The following is a 10,126-nucleotide window of genomic DNA, read 5'->3' as shown; positions in this document are numbered from 1 at the left end:
TACAGTGCTGGGCCTAAAGTCAGGAAGACCTAAGTTTAAATCCAGCCTCAGACCCTGGACAAGTCACTTAGCCCTGCTTGCCTCAGTTTCCTCATCTGTAAAATGAGCTGGAGAAGGACATGACAAACCACTCAGTGTCTTTGCCAAGAAAGCCCCAGATGGGGTCATGGAGAGCCTGACACGACTGGACAACAAGAAGCTAGAAGAGCTGGGTTGTCTCTGCTCCTCTTTCCCCATTACTTGACTTATAGGATGGCAGGGTTGGAAGGGCCTTGATCACTTAGCATGAATCCCTCATTTGCAGGTGAGGATGCTGCAGTACAGGAAGTAAGTGAAGTGCTCAGGGTCACATAGCTAGCATATGATCATAGAATGATCTGTGATAAGGTTCCCCTGGCTGCCTCCCTGCACCTGGCCAATAAAGAACTTATTTTAGACATTTATTCAGCCTAGCATCTCCTGGAAAAGAAATAGTTGTATCTGTATGGCCATCATAGGGGAAAGCACAATGCTGGGTTCTAGAAACCCACTGGCAAAAAAGGCAGCACAGTGAGGAGCTAGGGGGCTTTATAGGAGCCCCAACAGGGACTGGGGAGATGTTCTGGGATTGCCCTCCAAAGGAGCATGTAGATTGGTCTCTTAGGTACTTTTGGTCCTGCTCTGTCCCACCTCCATGCAACCCCCTGAAGGTGACACCATGTTTGGAACCCCACTTCTCCTGACCTCTGTCTTCCTTCACAGCTGCCAGCTTCTCCATGAATAACTGTACAAACTCACCACCTGCCGCCTGCCAGCTGAAAGTAATCTCTCACTCTCCGGATTTCCTGAAAACACTTTGTCTAGACCCCTTCTTTATTCTTATCACATTCAATGTTGTACCATACTTATTTATGTCTCTTCCTTCCTACTAGACTAAGTTTCTTGAGGACTGTCTTTAAGTAATTTCTCTGGGGGAAAAGCCTCACACTTACCCTCCAAATTGGACTCTTCTTTTTGACAAAAGAAAAAAAAACCTCACAAACATCCCATATGATGACCTCACTGATAATGTATACAACATTCTGCATAAGTAGATTCCCACCTCCATGCAGTGAGAGAGAGCATTTCTTCATTATGTGTTCTTTCTGGACCTACACTGGGTTTTTTTTAATCACTCAGAGATGAGAAGTGGTTATGAATTTTTTTAATGTGTAGTTATGGCTAAATGAGGCTAATTTTAAATGATGTTAAGTTTAAGTTTAGTTAAGTTTAAGCCTAACCATTTATCTCTGTAACAAAACTGAAGTTGACAATAGCTACTTCTTGTGGTCTGTTGTAGGAAACTCTGGGGACTCAGAGTTGGGCTTTAGGAACTGTATCTTTGTATCTCCAGGCCTATCAGTAAGACTTAATAAATGTTTGTGGAATTGAATTATTTTGGAAATGGGCTCTAGCTCCTACCCTTTGGGCTGAAGAATAATTCAGAACTGGAAGCTAAAATTCAGAGGGCTGAAGGCTCATTAGCCAGTCGTCTCAGCATTATAGTCTGTGAACTCCTTGAGAGAAGGGGCTACTTTTTAGTGTTTTCTTTGTATCCTCATCACTTAGCAAAATGCCTGGAAAATAGGTAATATTATAATAGTAGGTAATAAATATTTATTGACTGGATCAGAAAATCTTTAAGGTTAATAATAATTGATGATAATGAAGGATTGGATGAATCTAGGAAATGATTCCTCCATCATGAGATGGGTCCAGTACTTCCTCAAGAGTCCTTGATGAGCTTTGACCCCAGCAGAGGGCAATCTACACCCACTCCAGATTTTCTCCCCACCTACCTTACTCCAGTATTCCTCCCCACCTATGTCACCTCCCAGGGTAGAGAAATTCAGTAACAAGCAACTCATTAGGAAGCTCTCCTGGTGTAATACCTACAACCCACTGATATAGATCAGCTAACAAATAAGTCACGTAGGAAATGAGTAAGTAAACAAGGCAATGAACATCTTGCTCAGACCTTGGAAACACAAGGGCTCCAAGGCAGGCAATTCTCAGTAGAGGCTGAGCAATCATTGGAGGCAGGGGAAAGGATGAATCATACTGATGAACAGCAGTCCCCATGCCCTTTCAACCAAGAGGATCCTCAGTGTCCATCCCTCCAGTAAACTCCTATCTGACATCATGAAAGGGCTTATCTTCCAAAGATATGGTACCTTGAGAATATGGCCGCTACCCTTCTCTCTGACTCTATACCCTTTGGTTATCATTGTTCAGTCATGTCTGATTCTTTGTGTCCCCGTTTCAATTTTTCTGGTAAAGATACAGGAGTGGTTTGCCATTTCCTTCTCCAGCTTGTTTGACCAATGAGGAAACTGAGGCAAACAGGGCTAAGTGACTTGCCCAGGGTCACACAGCTAGTACATGTCTGAGGCCAGATTTGAACTCATGATGAAGAGTCTTCCTGACTCCGAACCCAGCAATCTATGCACTGTGCCACTTAGCTGCTCCTTTTGGACATCAACTTTAGTTCAATAGCTCATATCTCAATCCATCAGCACACAACTATTGAGGGCACTAGCTATATAAAAAGAAAGGAGAGCTACATGTATGGTCTTAATTATTCAATTCCTCTTGCCACAGATTTATTGCTGTGGTAGCTAGTCAGTGTGATGATCAGAGAGAGTACAAGCCTTAGAGTTAAAGAGACCTGTGTTTGAGTCAGGCACTTGCTAGCTGTGGGACTCTGCAACATCACTTATCTTTCTTAGCCTTAGTTTCCTCATCTGTTAACATGGAGTTAATCCTTACCTCACAGGGCTGTTTCAAGAATCAAATGAGGTAATGTGTAAAGAAAGGGCTTTGCAAATCTGAAAATGCCATATAAATGCTAGTTATTATTTTTTCCACAACTTGGTTTTTATAGTGTAAAAGAGTAGCCCATTAGTGGTTACTTCTGAGAAGACCAGCTGCCTGCCGCTTTTTGACACCAATCTGTCAACAGCTGACATCAGTGTCTCTGTGGGAGTGCAGCCAGCTGCAGTAGAGGAGGAAGAGAAGGGCTCTGGCCACACATGTTCTCCATGCATTTCTCACACATGTTCCTGGGCCACTCCTGTTTCTTACACATCTCCCTTGATTGTGGTGTGTGTGTGTGTGTGTGTGTGTGTGTGAGTGTTCCCTCTCCCATCAGTGACATGAAATCTGTAGATTTCCCACCAAGCTATTATCTTATATCTCTCCTTTCTTTCATAGCCAAACTCCTGGAAAACGTTGTCAGTGCCTGGTGCTTCTGCTTCACCTCTTCCCTTTCCCCAAGCCCTTTCAGTCTGGCTTTTGACCTCCTCATCACTCAAATGAAGCTTCTCTCTTTAAAGCAACCAAAGATCTCTTAATTGCCACATCCAACGACCTTTTCTCAATCCCCATCCTTTCTGACTTCTCTGTAGCATCTGCCAGTGCTGACCCACTCTCTCTTCCTTGATACTTCCCTTTCTCTGAATTTCCAGGTCACTGTTCTTTGCAAGTTCTCCTCCTACCTTTCAGATTGTTCCTTCACAGTCCCCTTAGCCAGATCATGTCTATGTCCTGCCCCTAAATGTGGGTGTAGTCAAGGCTCTGTCCTGAACCCTCTTCCTTCTCATTCTCTTTCCTGATGGTGCAGTGGATAGAGCACTGGGCCTGGAGTCAGGAAGAGTTCAAATTTGGCCTCAGACACTTACTAGCTGTGTGACCCTGGGCAAGTCCCTTAAGTTTCCTCATCTGTAAAATAAGGCTGATAATAGCATCAATCTCCCAGGGTTGTTGTGAGAATCAAATGAGATAATGTTTGTAAAGTGCTTAGCACAATGCCCAGCACTTAGGAAGCATCACATAAATATTAGTTATCATTATTCATATTATTATAATGTTAATATTATTATCTCTCTTGATGACCTAATTCGTTCACATGGGTTCCATTAGCATTCGCCAAGAAAACCCCAAATGGGCTCCTGAAGAGTTAGACACGACTGAAACAACGAAACAACTGATTCCCCCCTGACAACAGTGACTCTCCATGTGTCTTCTCTGTGTACCATTGTTACCCTAGTTCTGTCCCTTATCGCCTATCACCCAAGTATATAGCCTAACTGGTCTCCCTCCTTCAAAGCTTTCTTCTCCAATCCAGCTTTCACATAGCTGTCAGTGATATTCCTAAACCATAGCTCTATGCTGCGCTTCTCAAGAAGCTCCAGACATTTCCTGTTGCCTCTAGGATCAAATACAAGCTCCTCCATTTGGTATTCGAAGTGCGTCACAGCATAACTACAAGCTGCCCTCTTCACACACTCCATAGTTTAGTTAGACTGGCCTCTTTGCTATTCCTCACACATGACATTCCTTATATCATCTCTGGACCTTTGGACAGGGACATCCCTCATGCCTGCAGCACACTCCCTCTTCACTTTGACATCCTAGAACCTGTCAGTTTGACTGTCAATCCTTTGACTGTCAGTCCAAGGGCCACTTCTTACATGGGGTCTTTATGGATCTCCCACACTGCTACTGCCCCACCACAGACATTTCTTTGTGTTACTTTAAATATATTTAGTATATGCATATCTACAAAAATATTTACAGCATCTCTTTTTGTGGTGGCTAAGAATTGGAAATCAAGGGGATGCCCATCAATTGGGGAATGGCTAAACAAGCTGTGATGATGGCATATTATTGTGCTATGAGAAATGACAAGCAGGATGATTTCAGAAAAACCTGGAAAGACTTACATGTACTGTTGCAAAGTGAGGAGAACACCGAACACTGAAAAAGTACTATTATATGGTAAAGAATTGTGAATGGCTTAGGTATTCTCGCAATACAATGATCCAAGACAGTCCCAAAGGACTAATGATAAAGCATCCTATCCATCTCCAGAGAAAGAACTGATATGGTTTGAATACAGACTGAAAGCAGGTTATTTTTCACTTTCTTTCTCTCATTCTTTTTCTTTTATTAAAGTCTTCCTGAATAAAATGATTGATATGGAAATGTTTTACATAATTGCACTTGCATAACCTGTATCTGATTGCTTACCATTTCAGGGACAGGGGAGAAGAAAAAGGGAAGGAGGGATTGAATTTAGAATTCAAAACTTTAAAAAAAAGTTAAAAATTGTTTTAACATGTAATAGGGGGAAATTACATATTAAAATATATGTGTGTGTATATATGTGTACAAGTTTTCAACAATATAATGTAAAATTCTTTCATTTTTGTCTTTGGACTTCCTCAGAAAAGAAACATCACTTAGGGGCTGCTAGAGAGATGGCCCTTTCCCATAGGACCTACACTATCTGAATAACTGGGAGGGGGGGTCGGGGAAGGAATGAAGGAGACAGCTTACAGCAAGTAACTTATTACTGAATTTCTCCCCTTCCCCAGTTAAGGAGATGAAAAAGAGAGAAGAAAAGGCAGAGGAAGGAAAGGAAAAAAAAGGATTCTCTACATGGACTGAGGGTTCCATGGGATGAGAATCTGTCTTCTACTTTAGGCCAACATGCCATACTGACCCTTATCTTATTATTGTTGGCTTAATTTTTCTCAGAGCTTTGGCCCTAAGATAGTCTGGCCCTGGTCCTGCCCCAGGAGACCAAGAGCCAGGTCCTTGAAGAGGCTGCCAAAAAGGCAGGATGTCCTAAGGAGGGCCTGAAACTGTACCTGTGTACTAGAAAGAGGGAAAAGGAAAATACAGAAGAAGGAAAGGGGAGAAGAGTTAGTCAAAGGGCCATGAAAGGACCTGTATTTGTACATCTGGACCCATAGGTACCTCTGTCTATGCATGTTGTGTGTACACATTTACATGTATGTTTGAGCATACATTATATACATGTGTACTTATGCATGGAAGTCATGTGTGTATGAATGAGGTATGGTGACAAAGTAATACCATAGATTTCACAAACCACAAGCATCCTATTCACACAGCATATGGCAATAGGAACAAATATTTACTGTAAACAGTAAAATAGAATATGTACCTATATATTCAAAAGCAATTTATATTTTCATGTCTGTCCTTGTTCCTTGTCTCCCCAGGTGACCTACATAGAAGGTTATCAACTCGTTTACATGTTTGTTAATCTGGACTCATCTGTATATGGTTCATTTCAAGTCAAATGCTTTTCTGTGAGGTAGGAAGAGGTTTGATGATTCCATCTTTCTTCTTATCTCATCACTCTCTCCCTGAAGTCTGTGTATAAGCAGAGGCAGGGTGCAGAGAATGTTGAGGATGGGGGGCGGAGTTTTAGGAGAGGTGTTCCGGTAAGGGGATGTAGCTGGGAGGGGTATTTGTATAAGGGAAAGTCAGGTGTGTTTCAGGAGTGAAACTGGAGGCTATTGATCCTGTTACTTTTTTGTGTATAAATTAAATCCTTCAGCTCCACTCTTCCCTTCCCCCACCTTCACTAAAAGTAAACAAGGATCTAGGAAAGGTAAGAGAGGGCAGTGCCCTGTGGAAAAACCAACCAAGCCTTTGCCCAAGCAGATGCAGCAGTGTCTGAGGGTGGGGAATTAGAGAAGGTAACACTTTTATGATTAGTAACTGCCTAATAAACACTTGAATGCAAATGAATGACCTCCAAGCATGAGAGGGCTCAGAATCCCCTTTAGAACACCGAAGATAACTTCCAACAATCATCAGACTTATTGTCTATGTCTCCCAAGAATCATCCTCTTTTCCCCCTTCGTCCAAAAACCTGACTTGGGCCTATGGGATTAAAACTCACCTGGCTATTTCACCTAGAAAAACTTTGTGCTATCCAGCCCTAGCTGGACCTTGAGTCATTCATTAGCAAGCTGAAATGACAAGATCCCCAACACTAAGGTCCAGATCACGGACCACAGAATTCAGATACTCCACAGATTTTGCACCTTTGTTCCTTTCATTATGGCCCAAACCTGGGTCTTACACCCTTTCATCACATCAGCTTGTTCAAGGAGCTAGAGTCATGACCACAGAGGGATAGGTGACTGATGGTATGGTAGTCCAGTGGACAGAGTACTGAGCCTGGAGTCAGGAAGGCTTGAGTTCAAATTCAGCTTCAGAAACTATCAGTGTGACCCACAGCAAGTCATTTAACCTCTGCCTCAGTTTCTCATCTGTGAAATGGGGATAATTATAGTACCTACTCCCCAGAGTTATGAGGTTCAAGTGAGATAATAATTGTAAAGTGCTTAACACAGTGATTCGAACATAGTAAGAGCACTGCGATAGGTGCTTGTATCAAGGATTAGGCAAGGAAACCCAAAGACCCATTCTCTCTTTTTTTTAACATTTAATTTTTATTTTATTTTTTCTCAATTACATGTAAACAAAAATTTTAACATCCATTTTTAAAATTTTTGACTTCCAAATTCTCTTTCTCCCTTCTCCCCTCAAGATGACAAGCAATTTGATATAGATTATACACATGTAGTCATGCAAAACATTTCCATATTAGCCATGTTGCAAAAGAAAATGCAGACCAAAAAAACGAAGAATAATAAAGAAAAAAATATACTTCCATCTGTATTCAGCCTCCTGTAATTTTTTTTTAAAGCAATCGGGGTCAAGTAACTTGCTCAAGGTTACACGTCCAGTTATTTCTGGGTGTGGTGCTGAGTATCAGAGCCCGGATTTGATCCCCAGGTCATCCTGACACTGGAGCTGGTGCTCTTACTTGCTGTGCTACCTGGCCACCCCCAGCCTCCTGTAATGTTAATGGTATATAAGATCTTCCCTCCCATTAATAGGCCTCATATGGAGCCCATTAAGGGCTTGATCAGGGGAGGCTTGTTTTTCAGGAAGGCCCACGCTTTTTGTTACTTTGTAATTAGGCAGTGGGTCACAGGGTTGTGATGCCCTCTGACCCTGAAGAAGGGTATATATACTCTGAGGTTAGCATTTAGCATTGGGGGCTCACTAGTTGGAAGAGTATTCTTGTGATTTGACCAGAGGAGACTCTGGGTTAAGGAGCACCATACACTCCACACACACCCCCCCCCCCCCCCCTTTTAAAAAACCAAATGTTGGTGCTTCTCTCTCTGGTAACTATGTATGTATTGCCTTGGTCAGAGAGTTGGATCTGTCTGTTTATCAGTGCTAATTTCTCAGACATCTAGAAGCTCTGCCTATTGGTCTTCATTTCTTTGCTTGTATTTTCTCTGAAGTTCAGGGTGCTGACTTTTCCCCTGAACTAATGAATGTAATTAAAAAGATTGCTGACCTCTTAAACAGCTATCTTTCCTAGTAAAGCAGATCTAAGAACCTGTGCTAGCAGCCATCCTGGATATGCTGCTGTGGTTGCCATTACATCTCCATCAATTCTTTCTCTAGAGGTAGATGACATTTTTCATCATAAATCCTTCAGAATTATTTAGATCATTATATTACTGAGAATAGACAAGCTATTCACAATAGATCATAATACAACATTGCTATTATTGTATACAATGTAATGCAGGTTCTGCTCACTTCACTTTGTAACAGTTCATATAGTAAGTCTTCCCAGGTTTTCCTGAAAGTATCCTGTTTGTAATTTCTTATAGCACAATAGTGTTCCATCACAATCATAAACAACAACTTGTTTAGCTATTTCTCAGTTGATAGACATCCCCTCAATTTCCAATTCTTTGCCACCACAAAAAGAACTGCTATAAATATTTTTGTACATATAGGTTCTTTTCCTTTTTCTTTAATCTCTTTGGGATATAGACCTAGTAGTAGTATTTCTGGATCAAAGGGTATACAGTTTAATAGCCCTCTGGGGACAGCACTAAATTGTTTTCCAGAATGGTTGGATCAGTTCACACTCCCATCTGTATATTAATGTCCCTATTTTTCCACATTCCCTCCAATATTTGCCATTTTTCTTTTCTGTCATATTAGCCAATCTGATAGGTATAAGGTGTACCTCATAGGTGTTTTAATATGCATTTATCTAATCAATAGTGATTTACAACATTTTTCCTCCAAAGACCCATTCTAATCCTTACTTTATGCTTAAAAACTGTAGGCACTGATCACTGTGGATTTTAGAACTGAGCTCCCCACATCTCAACAATAATCATCTTTGTGGTTGGCTATGCTTCCCAAAAATGATCCACATGGGCTAAGAATTGGAAATCAACGGGATGCCCATCAATTGGGGAATGGCTAAACAAGTTGTGGTATATGAATACGATGGAATATTATGGTGCTATAAGAAATGACAAGCAGGATGATTTCAGAAAAACCTGGAAAGACTTGCATGAACTGATGCAAAGTGAAGTGAGCAGAACCAGAAGAATATTGTATAAAGTAACAGCAATATTGTATAATGAAGAACTGTGAATGACTTGACTATTCTCAGCAATACAATGATCCAAAACAATCCCAAAGGACTAATGATGAAGCGTACTATCTGCCTCCAGAGAAAGAATGGATACTGTCTGAATACAGACTGAGGCATACTATTTTTTGCTTTATTTCTTTCATTCTTTTTTCTTTTATCCTATTACTGTTGGTAATGTACCATGTATTGCCAAGATGATTGAACATCAGTCCTTTCCACTATCAAGTTAGCATATAACATGCTATCTATTTCCCTATGAGGCACACACTCCCCTTTCATGGGACAAAGTCCAGAGTCTTTAGTTTGATGCTTGAGGTCTCCCATCATCTGGCTCCAACCTTTCTACTTTGACTCTTACCCCACCCTGACTCAGACTGGTCTAATTGCTTCGTATTCATATGATGCTGTATTAGGAACAATATCTGCTAAGATGTGTGCCATGTAGGCAAGGCTAGTTTTTACCTTAAAAAGCAATGAAACCATCCCTGAGATTTGATTGGTCCAGAGGGCTAAGGCTTGAGCCATTGATGGAGCTTCCTGACCATGGACAAAAGCCCAGAACATGAAGAGTCTTAATATCCTTAAGCTTGATATAGGTTTCTGATCAGGCCTACCACTGTGGAAACAAGGCAAAGGAACTGTACCCAGTGGGTCAATACATATTCTTGCTGAATATCCTTGCCATACGTTTAATAAACTTATTTATGTTAATATTAGATAGTCTTTGAACATCTCATTTTGTTCCATTCCTGAGCCTAAAACACTAGACCTTCCCAAGTCAAACCTAGTTCAGAATTTATG

At 41.2% G+C, this 10,126-nt stretch overlaps 1 protein-coding gene across 3 annotated transcripts in view; it reads left to right on the top strand.

Annotated features, from left to right (window-relative positions):
• Window positions 1–10,126, top strand: part of DCTN5 (dynactin subunit 5) — a 101,026-nt gene that overhangs the window by 67,373 nt on the left and 23,527 nt on the right. Inside the window, exon 7 of one of the 3 annotated variants that reach the window (XM_069089379.1) lies at window positions 6,051–6,177. The exons of the other annotated variants lie outside the window; for them this stretch is intronic. Coding sequence (XP_068945480.1) covers window positions 6,051–6,149 — 99 coding nt within the window. The 3' untranslated portion in view covers window positions 6,150–6,177. Of the gene's footprint in view, window positions 1–6,050; window positions 6,178–10,126 lie in introns of those variants that run through there. 3 annotated transcript variants of the gene reach the window in all.

Source organism: Petaurus breviceps, unplaced genomic scaffold (assembly GCF_028583685.1).
Source record: "Petaurus breviceps papuanus isolate PSGF00001 unplaced genomic scaffold, PetGlider_PUasm1.0 120, whole genome shotgun sequence".
Classification (NCBI taxonomy): Eukaryota; Metazoa; Chordata; class Mammalia; order Diprotodontia; family Petauridae; genus Petaurus; species Petaurus breviceps.
Note: the sequence above shows the minus strand (reverse complement) of the source record. Positions and strands in the feature narration are given on the sequence as shown.